The sequence below is a fragment of the Molothrus aeneus genome, chromosome 27 (assembly GCF_037042795.1).
Source record: "Molothrus aeneus isolate 106 chromosome 27, BPBGC_Maene_1.0, whole genome shotgun sequence".
Classification (NCBI taxonomy): domain Eukaryota; kingdom Metazoa; phylum Chordata; class Aves; order Passeriformes; family Icteridae; genus Molothrus; species Molothrus aeneus.
Genome location: NC_089672.1, coordinates 1,723,263 through 1,749,329, shown reverse-complemented (window position 1 = coordinate 1,749,329; position 26,067 = coordinate 1,723,263). Strand labels below are relative to the sequence as shown.

The window sequence follows — 26,067 nt, the reverse complement described above, 5'->3', positions numbered from 1 at the left end:
CAGGATCCTCCTCCCGGGCCTGCAGCCTCCTGAGGGGCGAGTGGGCGGGGCCTACAGGAGTTGGTGGGCGCGGCCTTGCGGAAGGGGCGGGACGGGGCGGTCTCGGGGCGTGATCAGAGTCGAGGGGCGTGGTCTGGGCGGGGTAGGCGGGGCTGGAGAGCAGCAGTGAGATGGGATAAAAGGCGTGGCCAGAGAGGGAGGGGGCGTGTCTGGAGATCAGGGAGGAGGGCAGATGGGGCAGGGGCGGGGTCAGAGGGCGTGTCCAGACATTTGGAGGCGTGTCCAAGGTGATTGGGGCGTGGCTGGAGAGCGGCGAGGTGGGCGGGGCCGTTCCGGGTGCGTGGCCAGACCGAGACGCGGCCCGGACGGAGTGGGCGGGGCTGGAAAGCGGCACAGCGGATCGTGTTGGCCTGGGGGCGTGGCCGGTCGGTCGGGGCGTGGCCATGTCGGGGGCGTGGCCGAGCCCTCAGCTGACCGGCCGCCATTTTGTCGGTGCCGGATCCCCAGCGCCGCCTGGAGCTGTGCCCGCGGCCGGGGTCGCCTGTGCCCGCCCGTCCTCCAGGGCAGCTCCGCCCGTGCCCTCCCGCTCCCCTCGGCATGTGAGCGCCCCGGCACCGCTGCTCTCACCCGGCTCGAGCGGCAGTAGCACCGCGGCGGCCCCCCCGGCCGGGCCCGGCCCCTCAGCCCGGCGCAGGCCCCGCCGCCGCCGCCGCCATGGCGCTGAAGATGGTGAAGGGCAGCATCGACCGTATGTTTGACAAGAACCTGCAGGACCTGGTGCGCGGCATCCGCAATCACAAGGAGGATGAGGTGAGGGGAGCCTTCCCCGCGCTCCGGCCCGGGGATGTCACCGCTGCCCGCCGGGGCCATGTCTGGGAAGGGAATGTTGGTTTGGGAAGGGGGAAGCGGGAGTCAGAACGAGGAAGGTGACGCTGGGGTGTGGGGCACGAGGGACAGGCTGGGTGAGAGCAGGAGAGTTAATAAGGGAGGGTCGTGCTTGGTGCTCACCTTTCCATTCAGTGTGTTGTGGTGTTAAGATCTGTGATATACATACGGATATATATATAAATATATATACACGCAAATGTATACGTGATTATTACAGAGAAATAATATCGAGGAATTCCTTCCTCTCCAGCCCTACAGTCACGTGCTGTAGTCAGCTAGGTGTTCTTCACCCTGAAGCTGTTATACAGGAGAAGTAAGCTCCTAATTCAGCTGTCAGACCATTCATGTTAAGAATCTCCTGACTAAAATGTCCTTCTCTCAGAGCTTTTCTAGGCAGCAATCAGTTCTCCGTGCTGGCCTGTTATCCACTCTTGTGTGAGAAGCACGTGATCAGGAAATTAGTATAGGTGAAATAATTAGTCATCAAGAACGTGTTATGTGAGACTCCACAGTCAAGTGTCACACGGTAATTGAGAAGTAACGGGCCCAATGTCATTTATGTTCATCTTCAAGTAACTCATGAGAAGCTTTCCTAATGTTGGTCTAACAGCTGGGCTTTGCTGGTTTGTTGGGGGGTGGCTGTGGAGTCAGTATCAGCTATCAAAAGCTGCAAAGTTGTAAACATGTAACTAAATGAAGAACTTTACTAGGAAAACCGATCTTCCTTGCTGGGGCTGTTGAACTGAAACACAAAATATAACTTCCAAAATTTCTGTGAAGCCCCTTGTGCACAGGACAAGGGGTTGTTTGGTAGTGGGCATACCTGGGAAATTTCTGCTTTTAACAGAATAGGCTGAGTTGGAAGGGACCCACCAGGATGATTGAATCTAATTTATTTCAGCATATGTTACATTTATGGTATTGGTTTGGTGGCAGAGGAAGGCAGGGCTGCTGTGCAGTGCCCTGAAAAATGTGGGAAACATCATGAAGTAGCAACAGGAAATTTGTATGGAATTTATGAGCTTAGTGTGTTCTGCCAGAGCAGGATCTGGTCAGCAGTATTCTTATGGAGCCCTCCAGTGTGTTGTGCTGCTTTTAGTAAATCTGCTTTATTCCTTTGTGCATAGGACAGAATGTGTTTCATAGCTGTCAAAACCCTGAGGATCCCTCTGGTGAAGGTCCAGGCCTTTGTGGCACCAGCTCTTTGAGAAAAATTGAATGTTCTTTCTGAAATAATTTTGTGACAAACAGCTTCACAAAGAGAATTAAGAGCCACACTGAGTTTGTTGTAATCTGTGACAAGAAATGGTTAAAATGCATTGGCTTTGGTGCCCTTTGGAGTTAGGAAAAAACACTCCTTGGACAATTTTGTAGGGCTCTGTGTACTTGTAGGAAGCTGTTACTGGGATCTGTGCACACTCTGGGATTCAGTGAGGTCAGAGCAATATGTTGTCTCAGAACAGCTGGGCTGCAGCATGATGGGATTTTAAACTCTTCTGTTTGGAGTACAAATGGTGAGGTTTTGAAACAGATAACTGCAGGGATAATTCCTTTTCATAGGCTCACGAGCACAGCAAAAATTAAAACCCAAACCAGGATGTGTTCAGCTGATGAAGACATTGCTCTGGTAAAACCTGTGTGTTTGGGAATCCTTCAAACATTTGTCTTAATTCCAGAGAGTGGCTGCAAAGAGCACAGGACTGTGCCTGTTCCTGGCTCAGCTGGAGAGAGCTGTAAACCTGCTGTTGAGTTTTTGGGTGTGGATTCAGTGCTTCCAGGCAGTGGCCAGGGACATTGGCTAATTTTCAGGTGATGTTACAAAATCAGAAGGCTGTTTTAGAGGAACTAGCTGCAAAAATTCTTCCTCTTTTCCCTACAGTGTTTCCATTGTTCATTGTATCTGTTGAATGTTGCTCCAGTGCTGTAGTTCAAGCAATATTTGTGTGTCTCAAGATAAGGGTCTAAGCCTAAGACAGACACTCCATCCTGTTCAGAAAAGCAAATTTGTTTAAAACAAACAGTGTGCTTTAGTGGGGAGGATATTGGCTGTTGGTCTTGGTTCAACAGGAGTTTCTCCAGGAAGAGTTGTCTCTGGGAAGAAGCTACTGTGGTTGTTAAATAGCAATGATATGAAGAGAAATGAAGGCAAGATTGTTATTTGGACTTGTGATTTACTTGTGCTTTTTGCAGGAGGTTAGTTTATTTCCATGTTTTGGGTTTTGTGTTTTGGAATTTAATCCCATGGAAAAATCTGCCATCACTTATTCCCTCATGCCTCTGGGCAGTCTCTCCTGGTAGATCTGAGATGGAAAGTTTGATTCCTTTCCAGTTCTTATGCAGGTACCACATGAGCATATTTGGTATTTCACAGCCCATCGAGGCTGTACCAGTGCCTGGCACCCCAGTTCACAGTGGGTTTCTCACTGCAGCTCTTGGACAGCCCTGCTGTCTTCTTGCTTGGTGGGTTTGTGTTCTTCCTATGTTGCTGTGAGCCTAAATCTCACACCCCAGGGTGTGTCCTGAAGTCAGAGCAGGCCACATCTCCTCATTGAGGAGTTTTTTGTGCTCCTCAGCTCTTTAGAGGAGCTGGGAGTGCTGGAGGCTGCCTGGCCCTCGAGCTCACAGCCCCTGTGCAGCGTGTTGATTCCCTGTTGGAGGCATTTCCATGTGTGACCCATTTACTTTGAGTTTAAAACACTGGAACTGAAGGGATGGAGGCCCCTAAGGATGTGAGGCAGGAGGGGGAGGTGGTTGAGGCAGCCCCTGCTCTGTGCACGCTCCCTGCGCCCATTTCTGGTGTTCTGGGGAGTGCTGGAGCTGCTGCTGCTGCTGCAGGCTCGGTGCTGTGTGCAGGGCATGAGGTGGCAGAGCAGCAGGAGCTCCCTCCCAGCTCTGACACCTTGTGTTTACTTTCCAACAGATGCTTTCGTTCCTGTGGCGTTTCCCAGCGCCAGTTCAAAGCCAGACTTGATCCTACTGCGTTTTCCTGACTTTTTGCTTCCAATACCTCATTCTCTCCCTTTCATTTGGAAAAGGGATGCTTTTGCTAATGGAAGTGGTGTTTTTCAGCAGTTTTTAGGTGGTTTTGTATGTCGTTGAGTAACTTCTCCTACTTTGTGCCTACTGCTTCAGGATCTGCTCCACAGCGTGCTCAGGAGAGGAATGCCTTGTACCATAGGCTGTTAAAATATACTGGATTTTTGCAAGATAGTCCAAACTGATAAATTATATCTGTTCTCCTAAATGTGCAGTAAGGGACAGGATATTCCTTTGATGCTGTTTGGCCCTTGCACAGTGTTTTTCATTCACCATTAAAAGTTTACTTTTCCCAACAAGGAAGCTCCTGTCAGATGCTGATGTGAGATGTTCCTTTAGAAAACTGAAATTATTAAGTAACAGGTATTAATGAGTGTGCTTAGCTCATTCACACAGTAGCCTTCTGTTTCAGGTGTCTTTGATTTACTGCAGGACACTTAGAGAGAGAAGGGGTTTTAAAAAGTCCTGTACTAAATATCTGTGCACTTCTTTTATAAAATGAGAAGATTGTCCCCCTATTTTCTCAGAGACTTTGCTGTGTGTGCCTTCGTGGTTTTGGGAATTGATACTTTCAGGAAAAATCATATTGAAAAATTTACCTTTTCCTGTCTCTGGTGTTGGGTGATAAGTATCTCATTGCTGGTTCACACTTAAACTGTTTTGGAAGAAATGAGCACTCAGTGCTGCTGGTTGGGAAAAAACTTCAGTTACTAAAATAATGCTAAATGGGAGCAGCATTGTGTGTGAAATGTCTGATTTACTGTCAGCCTGGGCTTTCCAACCTGCCAGTGGCCCCTTGCTGCTCACTGAGTGTTACCTGAGGACAGGCCACTTGTGTTGTTAAAAAAGCTTTTTCCTCTCAATAAAGGGCTGCCGTGTTCCACTGCTGATTTCCAGCTTCTTCTCTGACACATTTTCGGATGAAATGATGTGGGGAGTTTTGAGGAATCTTTTCACATCCCAAAACTCTTCTGGGCTCAGAAGGCTGAAGGCCTTCTCATGCTGTGGCTTCTGCCAGCCTGGCCTCAGCCCCTGGTGCAGTATTGGTATTTGCTGGTCAAGGACGTGGGATGGAACATAATCAGGGAATTTTGAGGAATGCTAAAGCTTGTTGGTGCCTGACAGAACAGAGCAGAGCAACTGCTGGGCAGTGCAGTTCATTGATGACAGGCAGCTCTTTCAGGCACTGCTGCTCCGTCACTTACTGGGTGTCATGTATGTGTTGGTATCTTTGAAGGCAGCTCATTATTCCACCCACTTCCAAGTGCATCTACAGTTGCTATTGTTAATTCTTGGTGTGTGTGAATCACTGCAAAAGACAAAGTCGGAAGCAGAAACAATACACAAAGGGGGTTGGATAAGGACCTCACACCAGTCTGGGACTGGCCTGCAGGGCCCGGTGTGAGTGTCCTGCCTTGCCTGCTGTGTCACAGTCACAGAGGGCCTGGGGCATGGCACACGAGCCAAGATGTGGGCAGTGTTCTCCTGTGATTACAGGCAGGAGCAGCTGAGGCTTTGCATTAGTGCTGCCTTTCATTAGCTTCTTGCTTTCTCCTGTATTAAATATTACTTAATTGACTGTGGCATGAGTGGGGATAATAGCTTTGTTCCCAGTCCTGAGCGTTTTATAGCTGCCTCTGCTGAGGGTTTGAAATGCTCCAGACAGATCTGTGCTGGCACATGTGGGAGTAAATATTGTGCCTAGGCAGGGCCAGGGGAGAGGAAGAGCTGTCTGGTACCTAAGAAATGGAGTGACCATCCACTGTTCCTTTAGTGAGGCCAGGGGGAAAACAGCCAGAGAAATCAAAGTAAAATATGGATACATGGATACAGATTGCATTTCTGCACTGTGATCAACTGCAAGGAGTTGTTTATTTGGTGCTTTTTGTTGCAGATCTTTGTCCTGCTGCTGAGTGCACAAAATGGGGTTTTTGTGGTTTCTTTCCATCAGCGTCCATGAAAGTGACTGAAAACCTCTTCCTCCACAGTGGGGGTTAGTGATGGCATTTTTGTACAGACAGCACCTTTAGGTTTTTCACTTGGAAGTGTCCTTGGGAGAACACCCTGTTCCTGGTGCCCTGTGAAGGGCAGCGTTACATGACAGCACCAGAAAGAACCAAGTCATGGGACTGCTTACAAGGAAGCATTTGTGTTCATTGGATTATTAAAAACTGCTGATCATTCACACCGAGAAATTGAAATGCTTCATCATCTCAGGGGGAGTCTGCTAAAATCCAGGTGTCAGGAAGCATAAAAATATTTGAATAGAGTAAAAACTGCAGAAAATAACATTGTTGGTGGTAGTTTTAGTAGCTCAGAAAGGTGATTGAGGGTTTTTTTAAACAAGAAGCAAATGTTGAAAGTAACTGAAGTAAGTGAGGCCTGTTGAATCCTGGGTGTAACTGGGTACTAGAAATGCTTGGTTCCTGCCAGCCCCCCCTCAGTCACTGCCCAGCAGGCTGAGCAGTTTGTAAACCTCATAGCTGAGTGCTGGGTTTTGGATTAGCTGTTTCTTTTTTGTTGTTATTTCCATGATCACCTAGGTGTTCAAACCTGACAACTTCTATTGAGAAATTCCTGTGTTGGAAGCTGTATAAATGGAGGGAGGTGTCAATGTGGGAATGTTGAGACTTTCTTCTGGCTGGCTCAGTCTATGGCAAAGCTGTATAAAATGTATTGCCCCAAGTGCATCACTGTGCTAATCAGCTTCAGCCTTGAGAGTGGATGTTTATTTAGTGTGAGTGCTGTGATTGTACAGCAGGGAGGAGGTGAACAAACTTACTTTAATTGCACAAATATTTGTGCTGAATTTAAGAAGTCAGGAATGGCCATGAACCATCTTTTTCATTGTTCTCCTTACCTTTCCATAACTGCACAGTACTCACAGCTGTGCATGAATCAGTGTTAGAGCTTTGTAGTACTTTCAGTGTTACATTTTTATTTGATATTAATACGTCATTAAGCATCTTTTTTTGGTTTCTCTCTGAACTACTTCAGTCATCTGAGTCTCAGCAACAATAGCTACTTTAGTTTCCCAGGAGGAAGTGACTGCTTCCTCTGCATCCAGCAAAGCACGTGCTTGGATGAAGCCTGCCTTTATCAGAGCCTGAAACTGCACAGAGATGTCTGGAACAAGCAAGTTGAAAAATCTACTGCAAAAACATTTACATAGCTTTTTACTCAGTAATGTAAAAATAAAACTTTGGGTACATCTTTATTTGCAAAGATGAACACTTTTATCTGACATCTCTCCAGGCTTAAAAGTTGTCTGCTCGGATATGGCTGAGACAGCACAGACCCCTGAGGATTGTTTAATTGCTGAGCAATTAAATTAACACATACTGTGATCAGACAGGAGATGTGCTTCTATTAAGTGACTGATCAGACTGGAGATAATGAAGGGACAGCTCTAGACCCTTGCTGCTGCTGCCTGCTTGCTGATTTACTGCTCTTGGGCCTTGCTGATGGCCACTTTGCTGATTCCCAAGGTGCCAGCAGTGATCTTGGCCTTGCCCAGCTGGGAGGGGGCCAGGGTGCCTCATGCAGCTCCAGCTTCCTGCATCAGTGCCCTTCTGTGGGCATTTCAGTGTGAAATCCTGAATTGTCTCTGGGTAAACCAGCAGAGAGGAGCTGTCCATGGGAGACTGCCAGAACACCCCAGTGCTTGGAGGCATGCTGCAGGTGCCTGGAGTCACTTGGGACAAGCAGCTGCAACTCTACAGCTTTTTCTTTGCTGCAACCCAATCATTGTGTTCCAGCCCTGCTCAGAAGATCCTGTGTGTTTTTCTGTGGTGCCTTAAGGGGCTGTAGTGGCTGGTCTGGGGTTGGATATCTGCCCTGAAATTGGTGCACAGTACTTGCATCGATAGCATTTCTCTGATCTTTTACAATGAGGTTCAAAGGTTTTAATTGGCTTATGAGTCACTTTAGGATGGATGTGTGCATGGATCATTCCAGATCTCAGTTGGTGTGTTTAACTTCAGCAAACGTTAACAAAAGAAAAAACTGTAAACCTGCTTTTTGCATTCCTTCCTCTGTGTTGTTTGGCCAAGGAGTCTTGTGACCTCCCTGTGCTTGTAGCAGACAAGGGGCAGTGGGTAATGCATCGTGTTTCTAATAAATAATCGAGAAGTCTGCTGCAAATGAACCAGCAGAACCTCGTGCTCTGCTGTTGTCACTCAGAACATTGGGCTGAGACCTTAAGCCTAGCTCAGGATGAGCCAGTAAATCCCTGGAAAGCTTCATGGATAAAACTAAGGCAGGTTAAAACATGTACAGCAATGCTGTTTGTCAACAGCTGAGTGAAAGATAAGCTTGGCTTGCTGAAAATGCCTTTCAGTTTCCTGAGCCCTTTATTGCAGCTGAGAGCCCTCTGTGCTGCTGGACTGAGGCTGTGCAGAGCCAGCAGGATGAGCATTGTGCAGCTCCCCACTCACTGCTGATCCTTGCTCTGCTCTCAGCTGCTTTGCCATGGCTTTGGTGAAGTTACTTGTGAGGAGCATGTGTGGGAGCACATGCCTTGGGATTCTGTCTGTCCAGCCATGGAGTAGCCTAAACAAAAGATCCTGTTGTTTATCTCCAATAGCTTTTTCTCCAGTAGTTAAAATAATACAGTATTTTTATGGACATTAATGTGTAATATGCTGGTCTCTAATGCTGTGTCCAAGTCAGTAGACAGCAGCACATTTTGCCCTTTAATGCCCTTGTCTGTCACTTCAGTTGATTCATTCCATGCTGTCCAGGCACTGCAAGCACTAGAGGTGTCCTCTGACTGGTTCAGTGCTGTTGGACATCAAGTGCTGCTTTGGGGGGTTTGAGAGAAGCCTTACAAGTGATAAATATTCCTTCCCAGCCTTCTTTCCAAGGCACCTGATCTGTGCTGTGAATGGCATCTGCTGCCTGGAGCACAAGCAGACCTGAAAGTTCCTTCACCTCCTCAAGGTGTTTTGGGTGTGAGTGCCTTTGGTGTTGGGCATGGTGGTTGTGTTAGAAGTTGCAGCAGTGGGCATCTTCCTCTCATGTGAGACCATCATGTGCTTGTGTGATGGTCTCAGTGTGATCTCATGGAGTTTGTCTCAAAGTCCTACCAAAAAATGATAAATCCTATAGTGCTTAAAACAGAAGAAATGTTACGTTTTGTGCATATTTATTTTTATGTTCTAAGTATTCCAAACATTTCTGTTTCACCATGGTGTGGTTTCAGACATATCAGAAAATATCTTGCTCCTTGGGGCATTCACTGTTAATAATTCTTTCCTTAAAACACTGTATTTAACCCTGGAAGTGCAAGAGAAATAACAACTAATGTTCACTGATGTTTTGCTCTTTCATGTGGATGGAAGCACTTGGATGTTGCAGTGAGAGGTTTAAATCTCAAATCAAGTGCATTTGGTTTGCTGGGTTGCAACCCAAAGTGGTAGGAATGGGAGTTTGCCTTCTCATGAATTTAGAAGGTGGTTTATGGCTGAGATGAAATACAGCTTCTTAAATACTGCTGGAAATGAGTAGTTTACACGATGAAATTTAATGTCAAGGTTCTGCAGTGATCTCCATTCCAATCATTGGTGTGTTTCTGTCAGGTAATGACAGAAAGTACAGCATGGAGAATCACATTTCCTAGGGATGCAATTGTTGTACAGATTAGGGACTTGTTTAAACTTCATATACTGATTGCTTCAGGAAGAGAAGTCTTTTGTGAGCATCTCTGAAATTGTCAGCAAACCCCAAGTTCTGTCTTGGCTTGGAATAAAGCTTTAGTGTTTCTCAAAGTTAAGTCAAAAAACATGGCTGGGAAATAAAAAATCCGATAAAATGGCATTTTTGGCTTCTTACCATGACCCAGTCTCCCCTTCCTCCTTCCATTTCTAAGAGACTGTATATTTGATTCATGATGCCTCCTTTCTTATTTTAGCCACTCACATTCATTTAAATGCACATATTTTCTAGGTGAGATCTTGGAATTCTTGAGGAATTTGGGCTTGTTTGAAAAAACAGCTTGTGTGTTTTGTTAATGGGTATAAAATACTCCAGCATCTCGTTGGTGACATACTTTGAGAAATGCCCTTGTGACTGTGCTGTTCTCCCAGCTCTCTTGGGTGCTCTCTTCTCACATCTGCAGGCTGCACTTGTGTTTTGGCTGGGCTGCTTGGGCATGTTCCTGTAAGGCTCCTTGGGAGAGAGAACAATCACCAGAGTGGTTGCTATAGCATTTCATTAAGGAGCCCTTCCACCGAGGCAGGGAAGGCTCCTTTCCCTCTTGGCAGCCTAGCAGGAATAAAAGAGAGCTCAGCTCCTTGCCTGCGCCCTCAGAGCCTCCAGCTCTGCCCCTGCTCCCACCCTTCCTCCTGAGAGGGTTCCTGTGCCTCATGGCTCTGCCTGAGGGGCTGCTGAGCATTGCCTGGCTCCCTCCCAGCCATCTGGATGGGTGCACACAGGTCTGTAAATGTTGGAGCTTAGAAATGCTCCTCAGTCCACTGATGTGGCCAGGATGTGTGAGCCATCAGCACAAAACTGCAAATTGTACTGTCACAGAATTAGGAAGGAATGAATAGCTAAGAAATACATTGATATTGTAATGAATACTGGGAGCATAAATGAACTCTGGGCACTGCTGAGGCCCTGTCTTGAATCCTGGGCTCAGGTTTGGGCCCCTCATGTAAGAAACACATTGAAGGGCTGGAGCATGTCCAGAGCAGGGACTGGAGCACAAATGGATGAGGAGGAGCTGGGGGGCTCAGCCTGGAGCAAAGGAGGCTCAGGGGGGACCTTGTGGCTCTGCACAGCTCCTGCCAGACAGGAGGGGACAGCCAGGGGGGTCGGGCTCTGCTTGCAGGGAACAGAGGGACAGGAGGAAACTGCTTCAAGCTGTACCAGATGAGCTTTAGATTGGATATTAGGAAAAATTGCTGCATAGGAGGTGTGGTCAGGCTTTGGAAGGGGCTGCCCAGGGCAGTGGTGGAGTCACCATCCCTGGAAGTGTTCAAAAAAACGTGTGGATGTGGCATTTGGGGCATGTTTTAGTGATGAACATGGCAGTGCTGGATTAACAACTGGTGAACTTGTTGATCCTTGAGGGCTTTTCCAACCTCAATGATTCTGTGATTCATGGGACCTCAAAAGCATTTAAGGAAAAACAGAGCTACTTATATCCTGGGAAATATTTGGTTTTAATTACCACACTAGGAAATTCCTATATTAGAAGGATTTCTACAAAGACATAATCGCTGCTGGGCAAGATACCCAGATTTTTTTGCTGTGTCAGTATGTAAATGTTAAATGGTTTTTACTTCCAAGTATTTAGGTCTTGCTTAGTGACTGGAATTCTTTTCATTGCATCGAGTGGTTGTTCTCCCTTTTGCTGTGTGGTGTGACCCCACACAGTGAGCAGCAGTGGGACCTGTGGGTGTGGCTCTGTGCCCAGGTCAGGCTTCCACAGCTCCACTGAGGATCTGCTCCTGCCTCCAGGTTCCCTCCCAGTTGTGTGGGTGTGAGATGTGGCAGCAGATCCAGCTGGGTGTGGTGCTTGCCTTTCACATTGAGGAGAGACTGCACCGATCAGTTTTCCTCATATTGCTCATTCACGGCAGTGCCACTCCACAGGATTAACAAAAAGTTAATACCTGCTGATCCTGTAAAGCTTTCTATATATAGTGCCTGTCATTCCTTGGAGTGTTTTGGGATTTGAAGTACAGCTGTTTCAGAAGGACTTCTTTCTGCTCTCTCTAATCCCTTTTTCAGTTCTGTAATGTGCTTTTCCAGAAGCTGGACTAACTGCTAGGCAGGGATTTGCCTGTGGGATGCTGGGGCTGGTGCCTCTGGAGCCTGAGTTCAGCTCTGCCAGGCTGGGCACTACTGAACTTCTCTGTGCTCTATTTTTTCCACCTCTCCTGCTCACACAGTGGCTTGTGCTCAACTCTGAAGAGGTTGCCAGAAGATTAAGCTGATGTTTGTATAGTGTGGGGATAGATGCAGTGGGAAATAAGTGAGGCTTTTGGTTATGGATGTAAAGACTGAGAACCTGTGTCAGTGTCCTTCTGCCTTGAGAGCCATCACTGGGCCTTGCTCCCAGGATGTGGCAACAAGATACACACATGAAGGATTCTGTGACACTGTTCCAGTGTGCTCTTCTGTGAGCATAAAATATTCAAGGCCAAGTACAATATATTTGTGGATCAGTTGCATGTTGTGTAAGTCACTCTTTCAGCATTTTTAATGAAGTATTTATTTTCTACCCTCAGAAGGGTTTTTTTTAGTTTATACTCAAGAGTTTAAACTTCCCATATGAGTTGCCAGGACCTGAATCACTCTCAGGTGAAGGGTTTACAATCCCAAGTCTGTTTCTGGGTAAAGTCACCTGGACACTGTGTTGTTAAGTGTTGGGGGTGATGCCATCTCCAGTTTTGGCAGATGCAATCCACTCACCTGTATCCAGGAGAGCAGAAGGGATCTGCATACAGGACAGGGCTGTTTGGTGTTTCCAGTGCCCTCCTTTAGCATGAGAATTCCCACTCTAAGGACAGTATTTCTATCCCAAACACAGGCATTTAGGAATAGCTTAGATTCCCTCAATTCATTCATTCATTGTCTGCTGAGCCCCCCCAGCTGTGCCAGGCTGGCTCCAGAGCAGAGGGGCTCCAGCCCTTGCAGCATCTCTGTGCCTCCTCTGGCCTGGCTCCAGCAGCTCCACGTCCTCCTGCTGCTGGTGCCCAGGGCTGGGGCAGCTCTGCAGGTGGGGTCTCACCTGAGCACAGGGGCACAGGGGCAGAATCCCCCCCTCCCCTGCTGCCCACGCTGGGGGCTCAGCCCAGCCCAGGGGGGGTTTCTGGCTCAGTGCCCATGGCCGGGGCAGCCTGAGCCTCTCACCCACCAACACCCCAGGTCCTTCCCCCAGGGCTGATTTCCATCCATTCTCCACCTGCTGTTTCTACCAGCAAACTTTTGTGACTTGAATTGTGTCACTCCAGACATTTGTAAAAGACTAAAAACTGGTTGTATTAATGCCCAAAAATTAGTGTAAAGGGGAAAAAATGTTGATTAAAGTCAGGCCACTAGACACTTCTGTGCTAAAAATATCATTTTGGAGGAAGGTGGTGGTATTCAGGCAGGGATTAGGTAATCTGGTTCTGACCTGGTTCCTCTGGCAGCTAGGAATGTGAAATACCCTGGTGCATGCATGGCTTTGAAAAGAGAGATTATTTCTCTGCATTTAAATTTTCATTATTCCTGTAGCAGATGCCTTCAGTACTAAAATAATAATTAATTGTGAACTGGAAGAATCTTTGGCTGAGCAAATTCTGTGTATAAATTAAAATCTGTACAGATAATTTTAAATCACATGTTTGCCACATCCTTCCCACAAGCACAGATGTGACTGCTTGGAAAGATGTGAAGCACCAATATTTAAATGTAAACATTGTGACATTTGGCTCTTTGAATTGCTGAGAAATTGATAGAAATAACTGTTATTTATCAAAATGTGTAAATGGCAATAGGGCTGATGGAAGTTGAGAACCAGAGAGGGAGTTCCTGACTTTCCACAGAGCTTTCCATGGCTGGGGGGATCCAGGAAGCACCTGTGTCCCATCCAAGCCTTGTGTTGTGTCCCTGTGCTGTGGGTGCACACCCACAGTGTCATCATTGGCAGCAGGTCCAAAAAGGGGCTGTTGTCATCAGTCCCCTCTCATTTGGGGGCCGTTAGCAGTGTGGCAGTTTGTCCTTGTCACGTAAGGAGCGGGTGTTCTCTGACGTCCCTCTGGAGGCAGGAGTTTGCTAGCAATGCTGAGCTCTGGTTTTGTGCAGGCCTCTGCCTACTCAGTCTCCATTGAACAGCTTCATGGTTGCAGATTTATGAATTTAGAGCTTTGGAGTGAGTGGTGTGATTGTGAGGGAGAGGCAGAAGGGACAACCACCAAAGAAACATCTCGAACTTTGGGTTTTGTGACAGAATTGTGATTCTTTTTAATAAGTCATTTTGTCAGAATTAAGTGCTTACTAAATTGTGTGTGTGTGAGATTGATGCTTGCAAATGGAGTTCTGCTTCTCACCACCAACATGCTGGAAACTTGAGAAACTGGTGGAGGAGCTCAAATTTTTGTTTGTTTTCCTCAGGCAAAATACATCTCTCAGTGCATCGACGAGATCAAGCAGGAGCTGAAGCAGGACAACATCGCAGTGAAGGCAAACGCAGTCTGCAAGCTGACCTATGTAAGTGCCCTGCTGGTCCCATGCAGCTGCATTTTGTCCTTCCCTGCTGGTTTGGAGCCAGCCCTGGCTCTGGGTGCCTGCTCTGCCTCCCTGCTCTAAGTGCAGCCTGGGGGACATCACTGCCCCAGCTCTGACATCAGAGGCTGCAGTTCCTGCTCTGTTTGGTACAACTGGATTTAATTGTGATGGGGCAGGAAATGAATCTCATTTAAAACAAGCAAGTTAAAAGAAATTGATTTTAGCTGGATTGGTTCTTATGACATAGTGACATGAGCACTTGAAACTGAGTTCGTTTCTCTTTGCTCAGTCCTTTGCTGACAAGAAGACAAATTTTGGTAAAGATTTCTTTTTGTGGCTCTGTTATGGTTTTTATTCAAAGAAAATCAGGAAGAAAACCATTCACACCAGTGCTTATATAACTGCCTATCATAGAATCACAGAATGATTTGGATTTGAAGAGACCTTAAAACTCATCCTCCTGCCATGGCAGGGACACCTCCCACTGCCCCAGGCTGCTCCCAGCCCTGTCCAGCCTGGCCTTGGGCACTGCCAGGGATGCAGGGGCAGCCCCAGCTGCTCTGGGCAGCCTGGAACTGGTGCAAACTGTTGAAAACCTGTGATGTCTTTCACTTACTGTGGGTGGGGCAGTGCTGAGTGGTTCATTGCTCATAAACCTGTGATGCCTACAGTATCATTTTCAGACTCCTGTTGCATCAACAGTTTTGGGACATGTCTTGACCTATTTCCTTGAGTCTCTTATTTGAGACGTTTATCTTGGCTTCTCTGCTCACAGTTACAGATGCTGGGCTATGACATCAGTTGGGCTGCTTTCAACATTATTGAAGTTATGAGTGCTTCCAAGTTTACATTCAAGGTGAGTTCTCTGTAAATGCAGCACAAAAGGTAAAGGTCCTTTACCTTTTGTGAAAAGCCAGGGTATTTTTATGTGAAGACCACCTGAGATTCTTAGTACCAGGCATTTTTTATTCTGTAATTGCGTTATAATTTTTCATGAAAGATTTATTTTATGTTGTGTTGCAGACTTTTTTCACCAAACGCATTGGAATTTTGCTTCCTAAGAAATTATTCCCTAGTGGGGCTTTATACCTGAAACTCAGGAGTCAACACAAACAAAATAATTATAGTAGACAATCCTACCTTCTTTCTGCAGCTTTGTGGTCACTGAACTGTGTTGTAACAAAATAGAGAAGGTGGAGGTGGTTTTATTATCCCTAAGACAGATAAATTATCAGTAGAACATTACTTGTCTGAACTTTCTCTTTTTTGATATAAACCCCCATTTCTAGGGGAGCCCTCTGATGCCTCTTGTGTTATACAAACCTACTCATTCACCTGTTTAATATTGCTTATAAAACCTACTCATTCACCTGTTTAATATTGCTTATAAAACCTACTCATTCACCTGTTTAATATTGCTTATAAAGCCACCAGTTGTTTTCAACTTGAACATTGTGTAAATTGATTTAAGAACAAGCCTTGTTTTCCTCCCTGCCTTTTCCCAGCGCATTGGTTACCTGGCTGCCTCCCAGTGCTTTCATGAAGGGACTGATGTCATTATGCTGACAACTAATCAGATCAGAAAGGTAAATGTTCACTTCTTCATTGCTTCTTGCACTCTCTCCCTACTTGTACTTTCACATCTGTACTGAGTGTTTCTCCATGAGGAATACAGAGGTGTTTCAGTAGAATTCTCCATTTGCAGTCTCCTGTCATTCCACAAGCAGAGGGATTAATGAGACACTCAGGACTGTGCCCATCCCTCCCTGTGCTGTCTCATACCAGCTCTGTGTTTGTTCAGCGCTGAGAATGGGGACAGAAATAACTTTGCTGCTCTCTAGGCAGTGCTTATAAGAATGTAACAGGCAGGAAAAATGTCCCCATTCCTGAAGTAAAATGAGCAGTGGCTCAGGAGTGACATGGCTCCACAGCACTTCTACTTGTGAGGGATATTTTTGTCTGCAATTCCACATCAGACTTTGACTTCTCTGGTAGAATTGGGTCTAAAAATGGTGAAGAGAGTATGGAAAGTTTTGTTCTGCATTCATGTACCCACATGTGCATTCATTTTCATAGAGCTTGATCACTTGGAGTTACTGGTTTGCAGCATAGTTTTCCCATTCTTGAAGTTACAGATATTATTTTAAGCTCTTGACTTTCATTTTTTAAGTATCACTGCTTTAAAACTTGAATGATCCAGTACAAGATCTGCCTACATTTTTACCATTTTTACAAGGAACCAAAATGTGTTTTCCTTGCTTAAAAAAGAGCAGTGGGATGTTACCCTGTATCTTCCTAAAGAACCAGTGCTTTTCCTTTTATCTTTTGAACTATTTTGTGCTGAATGGGAATATCTATTGTCTTTATTATGGACTCTTTATTTTACTGAATTTCAGTCACTTACTGGCTACTTGCACTTTGTGCCCAAGTTTTTATGTAAAAGATAAAAATCTTTGTCTTTTCATGTTTCATTGATCCATCAACTTGAGATTTGAAGGATTTATCAGTTCTAAAAATACATTAGAGCCAGGATGAATTGCAGTTTTTTGCTCCTTAAGAAGTAGATTGCATTATTCTTAAAGTAGACTCTAATTTCCCACCACCTGCAGCAGGTTTTTAAATGAGATGTAAATGGCACAGAACCCCAAAGGCCTGACTATGTTTAGCTCTCCTGAAGCAGCTTCAGTATCCATGTGAATCTGGACTCTGAATTCAGCAGTCCATGTGGGAATGCTCTGTGCAGCTGCATGTTGGTGTTTCCTGATACACAATTTATAGTCTGTACTTGAACATACCCATAAATTAATTTTACTATGGGTGACTTAAGCTTAGAAAGACCTGAAAGACTAAGGAGGGCTGGGTAGGATACTGACTCCAAATAGATCCAAGGGAACCTGACCAATAAATGTGTTCCACACACAGAAATTGTGTCCTGTCTTGGTGGGCTGGAAGTTGTGGTGCTGCCAGCAGCTTGGGAGAAGAATAATCTCATTTCTCTGCTAGATTAAGGTGGAACACCACTCACCAAGAGTGCTTGTTCCCAGTAAATTCACACTTGGAATTGGACTTAGCAGGCTTAGTGTGTAATACCAGCTTTTTAGGACTTTAAATATGTTTGTGATCCTGTAATGAGTGTTTAAAACCTATTTCCATTCCCAAAACACCACCAAGGCATGAACTCTCTGATTACTTTTATTGCAGTCATCCATCTCTTGTTTAATTATGGTTCTTTGTGCTCATTATTAAACCCCAGGCTGGCTGTAGTTTAGCAGGTGTTAGTAGTTGATACATAAATATTCCCATGAAGAAGAAGCTCTGCTTCATTTATGTTGATTATATAAAATTACTCTGAGGAAGTTGTTTCTTGACATTCTGTGTGATCTTAAATTTTTGAGCGTGTTTCTCTTTTTTCAGGATCTGAGTAGCCCTAACCAGTATGATACTGGAGTTGCACTGACTGGCTTGTCCTGTTTTGTTACTCCAGATCTTGCCAGGGACTTGGCAAATGACATCATGACATTGGTGAGTTCATAAGGTTGAAAGAACTTTATAATTATAGAATGTGAAGTTATTCAAATCTGGTAAATATCTTAAATTTAGAACTGCTACATGTGAAACCTGCTGCTTCATTCTTGTGGGGGTTCTGGGGAGCTTTTACAGACCTTGCTTAGATCAAGAGGATCACTTTGAAATCCATCCATTCGTTTTGGTGATAAACAACAATATTTTGCTCTTGCCTCAAAGCTGAGTTTTCAAAAAGCAGTTTGAGTCTCCCAGGAAGAGCTTTGGTGACAGCACAGGAGCTCTGGAAACACAGATGTGCTCAGAGCCTGACTGCAGTTGTTTCCTTCACAGATGTCTCACACAAAGCCTTACATCAGGAAGAAGGCAGTGTTAATCATGTACAAAGTTTTTTTGAAGTACCCAGAGTCCCTCCGTCCTGCATTTCCTCGCCTTAAAGAGAAACTTGAAGATCCAGATCCTGGTGAGTGGATTTTAGTGAATTCCTTCTGCTCTCACACATGGAGGTCCATGTGCTTGTAGAGTTTGTGGAGAGAAGAATTCATTCAAAATGCTGTAATCATCTTTTGGGCACTGCCTCCCCTGTTTCAGGGTAGGTGAGCATAGGAGAGTTTTGGTGGGTGTTGCCATATTAAAAATATGTTCTTTAAAATGTCCATTTCTTCAACCCCAAAGCTACTGAAAATGTATCAGTGGGTTAAACCTTAATGGACAAAGCAGCTTAAAGTTTCCTGATTTGTTGCTTACTGAACTCAGCTATTGAAAATATTTCAGTTGATTTCAGGGTTTGGGGTTCTGGTTTTGTTACTACTTGTGGCTTTTTTAGCTGCAGCTGTTGACTTGCAGTGGACACACTTGAAATGATTTAACATTCCTTAGTGTATTTTTTATTTATTTGAGTCCAGACTGCTCTTTGGACCCCTCAGGACTGTGTCAGTGCAGGTCAGCAGCAGCACAGGAAATCTGCAATTGCTCAGTATGAAATTCACAATTTTGCTCAGTCTTTAGGAGGTGCTGCTGTTCCCTCACTGCACTTGTTTTAGGAATTCTGTGTGTGGTGTGTATCTGATCTCCACTTGATTTGTATCTGCAATTACAGAGAGAAATTTAATTGCATTTCCCAACTGTTTTATTGTGGGCATGGATTATTTATCTTCCAGGGACAATGTTATTAAAGAAAGCAAAATCCCTCACCTGCAGAGAGGGGAAGAAATTGCCTGTTGAGCTTTGTGGAGTGAAGGATTTCTCTCTGCTAGGACACCCAGCCTGTCTAGACTAAAACATTCCAAACTGACAACTCAGGGGCTGAGCAATGAGAAGGGAGTGAACATGTCCAGTCAGATTGCTTCAGGAATTATTTTTGTTTTGTATTTAAACATTTGTAAAGAATACATATCAGAGAAATCAGGAGCGATTGGAAACTTTCTGGGGGGTGGTTGATTGTGTTGTCTGTGTCCCACAGCCAGCTCTCCACAGTCCAGGGCAGGGATGTGGCAGTGGGCTTGGGAAAAGACACACAGGGATGTGGCAGTGGGCTTGGAAAAAATACACAGGGATGTGACTGTGGGCTTGGGAAAAGACACACAGGGATGTGCAGGGTGCTTGGGAAAAAACACACAGGGATGTGGCAGTGGGCTTGGGAAAAGACACACAGGGATGTGGCAGTGGGCTTGGGGAAAAACACACAGGGATGTGCAGGGTGCTTGGGAAAAGACACACAGGGATGTGCAGGGTGCTTGGGAAAAGACACACAGGGATGTGGCAGTGGGCTTGGGAAAAAGCACACAGGGATGTGGCAGTGGGCTTGGGAAAAGACACACAGGGATGTGGCAGTGGGCTTGGGAAAAAGCACACAGGGATGTGCAGGGTGCTTGGGAAAAGACACACAGGGATGTGGCAGGGTGCTGTTTTTTCTCATGCTGGACCAAAGCAGATACCTGGCTTGCTGCTGTATTAGAAAATAGCCAGAATTAAATAAAACCCTTTCTCAGTTTGCTTTTACATCCCTGTATTTACTGCCTCAGGCTTGGGAATGAGGCCAAACCATTGGACACACAGGTCTGACGCTTCAGCTGCTTTTGCTGTGGGGGTTCTGCACCAGAAACTTCAATTCCAATGAAGGCATTGATGGGATTTGTGCTGTCCCTCCTGTTTTGCCCAGGTGTGCAGTCTGCTGCAGTAAATGTGATTTGTGAGCTGGCTCGACGCAATCCCAAGAATTACCTTTCCCTCGCCCCCCTCTTCTTCAAGCTGATGACGTCGTCAACCAATAATTGGGTTCTCATTAAAATTATAAAACTGGCAAGTATTCTGCTTTTTGTTTACAGGATTAGAGTTCTCATTAAATTACTTTGGGTGTGAAAATGGATTTCTTGCTGGGAGGCATAGTTACCGTTCAATCTGAATAAAAAGAAACCAGGAATATCTTTTAATGTTTGTGAATGTAACCAAAGAGAAAAATATGTTAATATAGCTTGGTTTAAATACAGTGAGCTGTAATTTACATAATGTGTTGAAGCTGTTGAAAAGCAGCTATTAACTCACTTTTCTTCTCATTGGATAGTTTGGTGCTCTTACTCCATTAGAACCAAGACTGGGAAAGAAACTGATTGAGCCCCTGACCAACCTCATCCACAGGTTTGTGTGACAGATCCTGCCTTGTTCAGTCAGGACTGGGGAAGGCCTGGTGGCTGGGTCAGTAACTGGGGTGAGGATGCATTCTATAATTTTTTTATTGACTTTTGGTACATTGGCTTCAAGTATCAAAAGATATTCTTAGATAAGGGTTGTTTCTGGAAAACCTGAGTGGGGTAAAATACCTTCAAGGAAAATCTCTGGGTGTCTGACTGTCAGCATGAATTCCCCCAATGAATAGATGAAAATTGGAGCAATTTGCTTTCCTTTCACTGCATTTCAAGCCAGAGATGACTGTGAAGGATGTGTAAAAAGGCTCAGCTGTGTATTTGCCTCTCCTGTTTGCCTCACACATTTGATTCCTGACTTTTAGGAGTGCCTTACCCACCAAAGCAGCGTGACAAGGAATATATTAAAGCCCTTTCTCATGCATTTGGCAGCTCAGATGTGTTTTGAAAGAGGTTCTTACAATATATATGTTCTAAATGTAGATTAAATAAAGTTGAAGTTATTTCCTTGGCCCTTGTCTGTTACTGGTTTGTAGTGGTTCTAATTCTGAACTGAAATCAGGGAATAGATGCCTTGGGGGAATACATGGATTCTCCCTGTTATGAAGAGGAAGTGTGATCTTATGCAGGAGTTGTTAAGTGAAAAAGTTGATTTCTTTTCATGTGAGAGAGCAAGGTTTTAAGCAGATATCTGTGTAGCCTTGAGAGCAGCTCTAGCCAGAGGATTTCTGTCCATCCTCACATTCCTTTAAGGCAGGCTCAGAACAGACTAGCAGGTACCTCCAGGAAGTTGTCAGCACTAACAAATAGGTACAACCCACCAGAAAAAGCAGGAAGATGGACAATCCCAACTCCCACATCAGTAATTCTGAGTTGTGGGGACTGAATCCTCTTTGGCTTGGTCTCCATTCAGTCATTTTGGGTCTCATAATGAGTCACAGCACCCTGAGCTGTCCCACCAAGTGCCCAGGGAGCAGAAGTGGTGGTTTTGGTTCCCAGCATCCCAAGCTGACCCTCAGGGCATCACTGTGCCACTGGAGCTGTTCTCCTTCCCTGTGTCCCTGTGCTTGGAACCTGCTCCTTTGGGGCTTGGCAGGTTCCTGGTTCCCTCTTGTACGGATCAGGCTTTGCAGGGACCTCTGCAGTCCTCAGAACTGCTCTGTCTGTGTGTTCAGCTGGCACAAGCAGCCTTGAATTTGAGTTCTGGGGGAAATCAGGTACTGGGAATGGGTTGATGATTTCCAGGGATGGGAAGTGTGTTCCTGCATCCCAGTCCTCTGCTGCTGGGCCGTGACTCATTCGCTTGGAGAGAGACTTGAGCTTCTCCATCTGCCTTGTCAGGAGTTTTTGACCTTGGGCAGAGGATTTAATTTGATTCTTGGACAAGATTGCTTCAGTATTGTGTGACTGGTGCTGAAGTTTGAGTAACCACTTCCTTCCATATTCCTTGTGCCACAGTACTCTTACTTGCTGCTTTTCCAGGGAGATTTTTGAGTTTTTAAACATTTGTTTAAAAATTCCTCCCCCCAACAGTTTTTAAGTGAGAATCATTTCATCTGTTTGAAGGGATATGGAGCAGAATATTGACAATGTCTTGTGAAGTTCAAGGTGCTAACTAGCTCCAAGATAGTGCTGACAACTCCTCAAAATGTGCTGGTTTATTCCTTATTTAATATACCTGATTTCTGTTTCAGCACCTCAGCCATGTCTCTCTTATATGAATGTGTGAACACAGTAATAGCAGGTGAGAACTGAAACTTGGAACCTAGAAAAAAAACGTGATGAACTTTGTTATCAACTGACACCATCTGTAAACCTTCTTTTCTTTAACATAATGTATTCTAAAATGCAATAAGTCTCCTGGCAAACTTTGTGTTACTGTGGGGCTGAAATCCTTTGTTGTCAGTGGGTGAGGCACAGTCACTACAGCTGTGTTGTGTTTGCTGAAAGCTGAGGGCAGGTACAGACAATGAGATTATTTATATGCTAGATCCTAAATGTTGCTACAACTACAAAATGTACCAGCAGCAATAGAATTAAAACAAGTGATGTCTCTTTGCCAAGTTCTCTTATGTGATGATGGATCAGACTTTTTGTTTTTTTAATTTTGCAACTTTGCAGTTTAAAAATGGGGTGTAATTCCTTAGAGGAGGCAGTTGGAATTACTGATTGGCAGTTTCAGTTTCTGGGGAAGGGAGATGAACTCCGTAACTGGGAGGGTGAGAGAAAACAAAGGCAAAAAGGGATAACACAGTATTGCAGCTCAGGCTTGGCTGCAGTATCAGTGTGGAGCACAGGGTTATTGACATGCACAGTTGGTCTGTCTGTCTCCTGTGGGTTCTTTGGATAATGGTGCAGAACTTTCTGTGCTGGGTAGTTCAGAGAGGGAAGAGAGATCTGTCACTCACTGTTATTCCTTCAGGAAAATGAGGTGTCGTGATGGGAGGGAGAATAGCACAGAGGGAATTCCATTGTGGGTGAGAGTGGCCTTCACTGAGATCCAGTGGGGTCATCCTGTGGGCAGAGGGGGAATTCACCCACCCAGGACACCTCAGGCATGGTGATGTCAAACTCAGAGCCAGCAAATGAGCCCTGAAAGGCCAGAGGAGCACCTGGCACCTCCCAGCTCTGGAGGTGACAGTGTCCAGCTCAGCTTCCCTGCAAGGCCAGAGGGCAGCACCTGGCAGCTGCTCAGGCACAGCTGTGCCAGCAGCAGTTACCAGGGTGAGCCCACCTTTTCTGCAGTGGGGCTGTGTGCTGCCAGAGCTTTCAAGTGTCCCATATAATCAACAATGGCTGGCTTGATTAAAGCTCCAATCTAATCACATTAAACTCCAGGATCCATTGCTGCATCCCATTGCATTAGGAAAGTGCACAATTAAAAATTCAGCTGTACAGTAGCTGCTGACATATTAATAGCCTTGACTGCTATGTGATGTCAGTGAAATAAACCCTAGTAAGAGCAAAAAAGAGCAGCTTTGACCTGGCTGGTGCAGCTTTTTCCACTTTTACACTTTTTTCCCTGCCCTCTTATTATTACTGTTATGGTGTATGAAACTGTAAGTTCATGTCACAACCTTCTCTCCTTCCTCCAGACCCCCCAAAAGTCCAGACCAACAGACAAACAATAATCTGTCACCTTTCCCTTAGAGCTGAGCTGGGTGTGGGCTGTTGGGTGTTGTTGTTGCAGTCACTCCCAGCACAGAAATTCTGACTGGAATTTGTGCTTCTGTTTCAGTTCTGATCTCTCTGTCCTCGGGGATGCCCAACCACAGCGCCAGCATCCAGGTGGGACCTTGGGTTTGGGACTTGTTCTGCTCTGCTGGGGGATCCCAAGGGCCAGGGAAAATGGGATTGTGTTCCTCTGCCAGAAGTTACAGCAGTAGCTCCCTGAAGTGCTCTTCACTGTACAGCCCTGCAGATTGAAGCATTCCATATATAAATTTTCCTACTTAATTCACTCTAAAATGCAGAGTTTGAGAGTTTTCCCAACTCTTTATTTTTTTCCTGCTATCAATACAGTCATACAGAGGGTCCTTGTGTTTGGAAGTCTGTTAATGCAACAAAACCCTCTCACCTAGAGACCTCAGGTCTTGGTCAGATACTTCCTTGTGTATTGAGTAAACTTCATGAAGACTTACTTTAATTAAAGACCTGTAAAAAACATAGTGTGGTCTTTTTTTCCAGCTTTGTGTGCAGAAGTTGAGGATATTGATAGAAGATTCTGACCAGAACTGTAAGTATGGTGCTTTCTTCATGGAGCTGTTGGCCCCCAAGCCCTGGGGAGATGCTGCAGCAGCCACAGAGGGGTTGTAGTGCCTGGTGTGCTGTAAATAGTTGCTGGGGTATTTAATATGGAAATAATTTTTGATGGTGAGCACTTCTTTATAATAATATTTTTAAAAACAAATGACAGCAATTATTACTGCTGCTTGTGGTCTTGTAAATCTAAACCAGTTCTTTCCATGCTCTGGGATTTCTGTTTTTATAGACTGGCTGCTTGGAAAGCAGTGACAGCTATTTTCAGCAGAGTGAGCATAAGAGTAAAATGCAAGAGTGTTGACTGACTTTAGTGACTGCAAAGAATACTGGGAAATTTTTAACTTTAAGATATCATGCTCAGCCCAAAACAGTGTTTCTATATTTGGAAAGAAGTTTTATTTTGTCTTTCACAGTGAAGTACCTGGGCCTGTTAGCTATGTCCAAAATCCTGAAAACACACCCCAAGTCAGTTCAGTCTCACAAGGATCTCATTCTCCAATGTTTGGATGACAAAGATGAGTCCATCCGACTCAGAGCTTTAGATCTCCTCTATGGCATGGTATGTTCCTACATTTATTTCCTCAGCAGCCCCACTGACCCTTTAGGAAAATAATGATTAAGGAAAACATGCAACTTTGTCTGCCCACTCCACAGCAGACTATTGCTAACAACTCCTATATCTTTTCTGGCAGTCCTTTATTAGTCCTACTTAGGACAAGTAAAATATCTGGCTCAGCATGAGGGTTTTAAAAATTCTGATTCAGACTGGATGGAGTTTCTCAGTTCAGGCCCTGTTGAAAATCACCCATTTTGAAATCAATTCCATTGGATGTTAATAATTCCTGAATTTGTTTCCTTTATAAGCAAAAATGTTTTAAACTCTTAAACTTGCTAGTCTGGCAGTAGAAGAGTCACTTTCTTTTGGATTTCTGTATTGCTGATAGTAATTCTGATCCTCAGCTCTCCCACAGCAAGGTCCTCACAGAATCAGCTGGGTTGGAAAAAACCTTGGAGATTATCCAATCCAACTTATGATCTAACACCATTTGTCAGTCAGGCCATGGCAGTAAGTGCCACATCCAGTCTTTTCTGAAACACCTTGTAGAAAGCTGGCTCTTCTGTAACAAAAATATTGAACAGTATTAAACAGGTTCATTTTTGGATTGGGGCCCACAGAGGTGGTTCTGGTTTCTTGTTAACGTGATATGGGTCCAGCAAAGATCCAGCAGCTGCTTTACTGGAACTGGAAGGACTTGGCTGTGTAGGAAAGTGGTTGAACCCTTCACCACCTCTTTAACAGGTCTCCAAGAAGAACTTGATGGAGATTGTGAAGAAACTGATGATTCACGTGGATAAAGCCGAAGGGACGACGTACCGAGATGAGCTGCTCACCAAAATCATTGACATCTGCAGCCAGTCCAATTACCAGTACATCACCAACTTTGAATGGTCAGTGCTTCCAGTGCCAGCTTGGAGCTCATCACAAAGACAGTGCAGGGTTGTGTTGGGAAGGATGAAAGTTTGACAAGAAAGTCTCACAGATATGTATGTTTAGCATAAAAAAAATTTTAAATGTGGAGTCTGATGAAGGAATAGAGTTGGAAGCAAGTTTTGATATAGAAGAAAAGAATTGCTGAGTCAGTCTTACTGGATAACCAAGAAGGCCAAGGGTGTGTTAGTTAGAAGGGGTATTTATGGCTTAGAGCAAAGGATAAACCCACCTGAAACAAGAAGCTTTTACCAAGCAGAAAGAGAGCACAGGCAAACAAGGCAGCAAAGCTGCAAGTAGAAAAAAGGTCTCAGAATTTTCCACTGCAAGAAAACTGAAAAACAACTTCTAGCTGAAACTGTAATGTACTGACTTTAAATGATTGGAGAACAGTAACATGAATATGGTAATGATAGTAGTTATGATAGGCTATGGATAATAGTTAAGGTATAGATTGGTTCTACTGTATTAAGATGCTCAGCAAAGAAAAGTCTATAATGCATTGTA

General features: G+C 44.9%; 1 protein-coding gene across 1 annotated transcript in view; it reads left to right on the top strand.

Moving 5' to 3' along the window:
* The first annotated feature begins 555 nt into the window (after positions 1 to 555).
* Positions 556 to 26,067, top strand: part of AP3D1 (adaptor related protein complex 3 subunit delta 1) — a 43,662-nt gene continuing 18,150 nt past the window's right edge. The window contains exons 1-13 of the mRNA XM_066566139.1: positions 556 to 810; positions 14,032 to 14,127; positions 14,921 to 15,001; positions 15,651 to 15,731; positions 17,560 to 17,667; positions 18,001 to 18,130; positions 19,829 to 19,968; positions 20,231 to 20,304; positions 22,004 to 22,053; positions 23,548 to 23,597; positions 23,997 to 24,045; positions 24,485 to 24,630; positions 25,372 to 25,520. Coding sequence (XP_066422236.1) covers positions 715 to 810; positions 14,032 to 14,127; positions 14,921 to 15,001; positions 15,651 to 15,731; positions 17,560 to 17,667; positions 18,001 to 18,130; positions 19,829 to 19,968; positions 20,231 to 20,304; positions 22,004 to 22,053; positions 23,548 to 23,597; positions 23,997 to 24,045; positions 24,485 to 24,630; positions 25,372 to 25,520 — 1,250 coding nt within the window. The 5' untranslated portion in view covers positions 556 to 714. The remainder of the gene's footprint in view (positions 811 to 14,031; positions 14,128 to 14,920; positions 15,002 to 15,650; positions 15,732 to 17,559; positions 17,668 to 18,000; positions 18,131 to 19,828; positions 19,969 to 20,230; positions 20,305 to 22,003; positions 22,054 to 23,547; positions 23,598 to 23,996; positions 24,046 to 24,484; positions 24,631 to 25,371; positions 25,521 to 26,067) is intronic.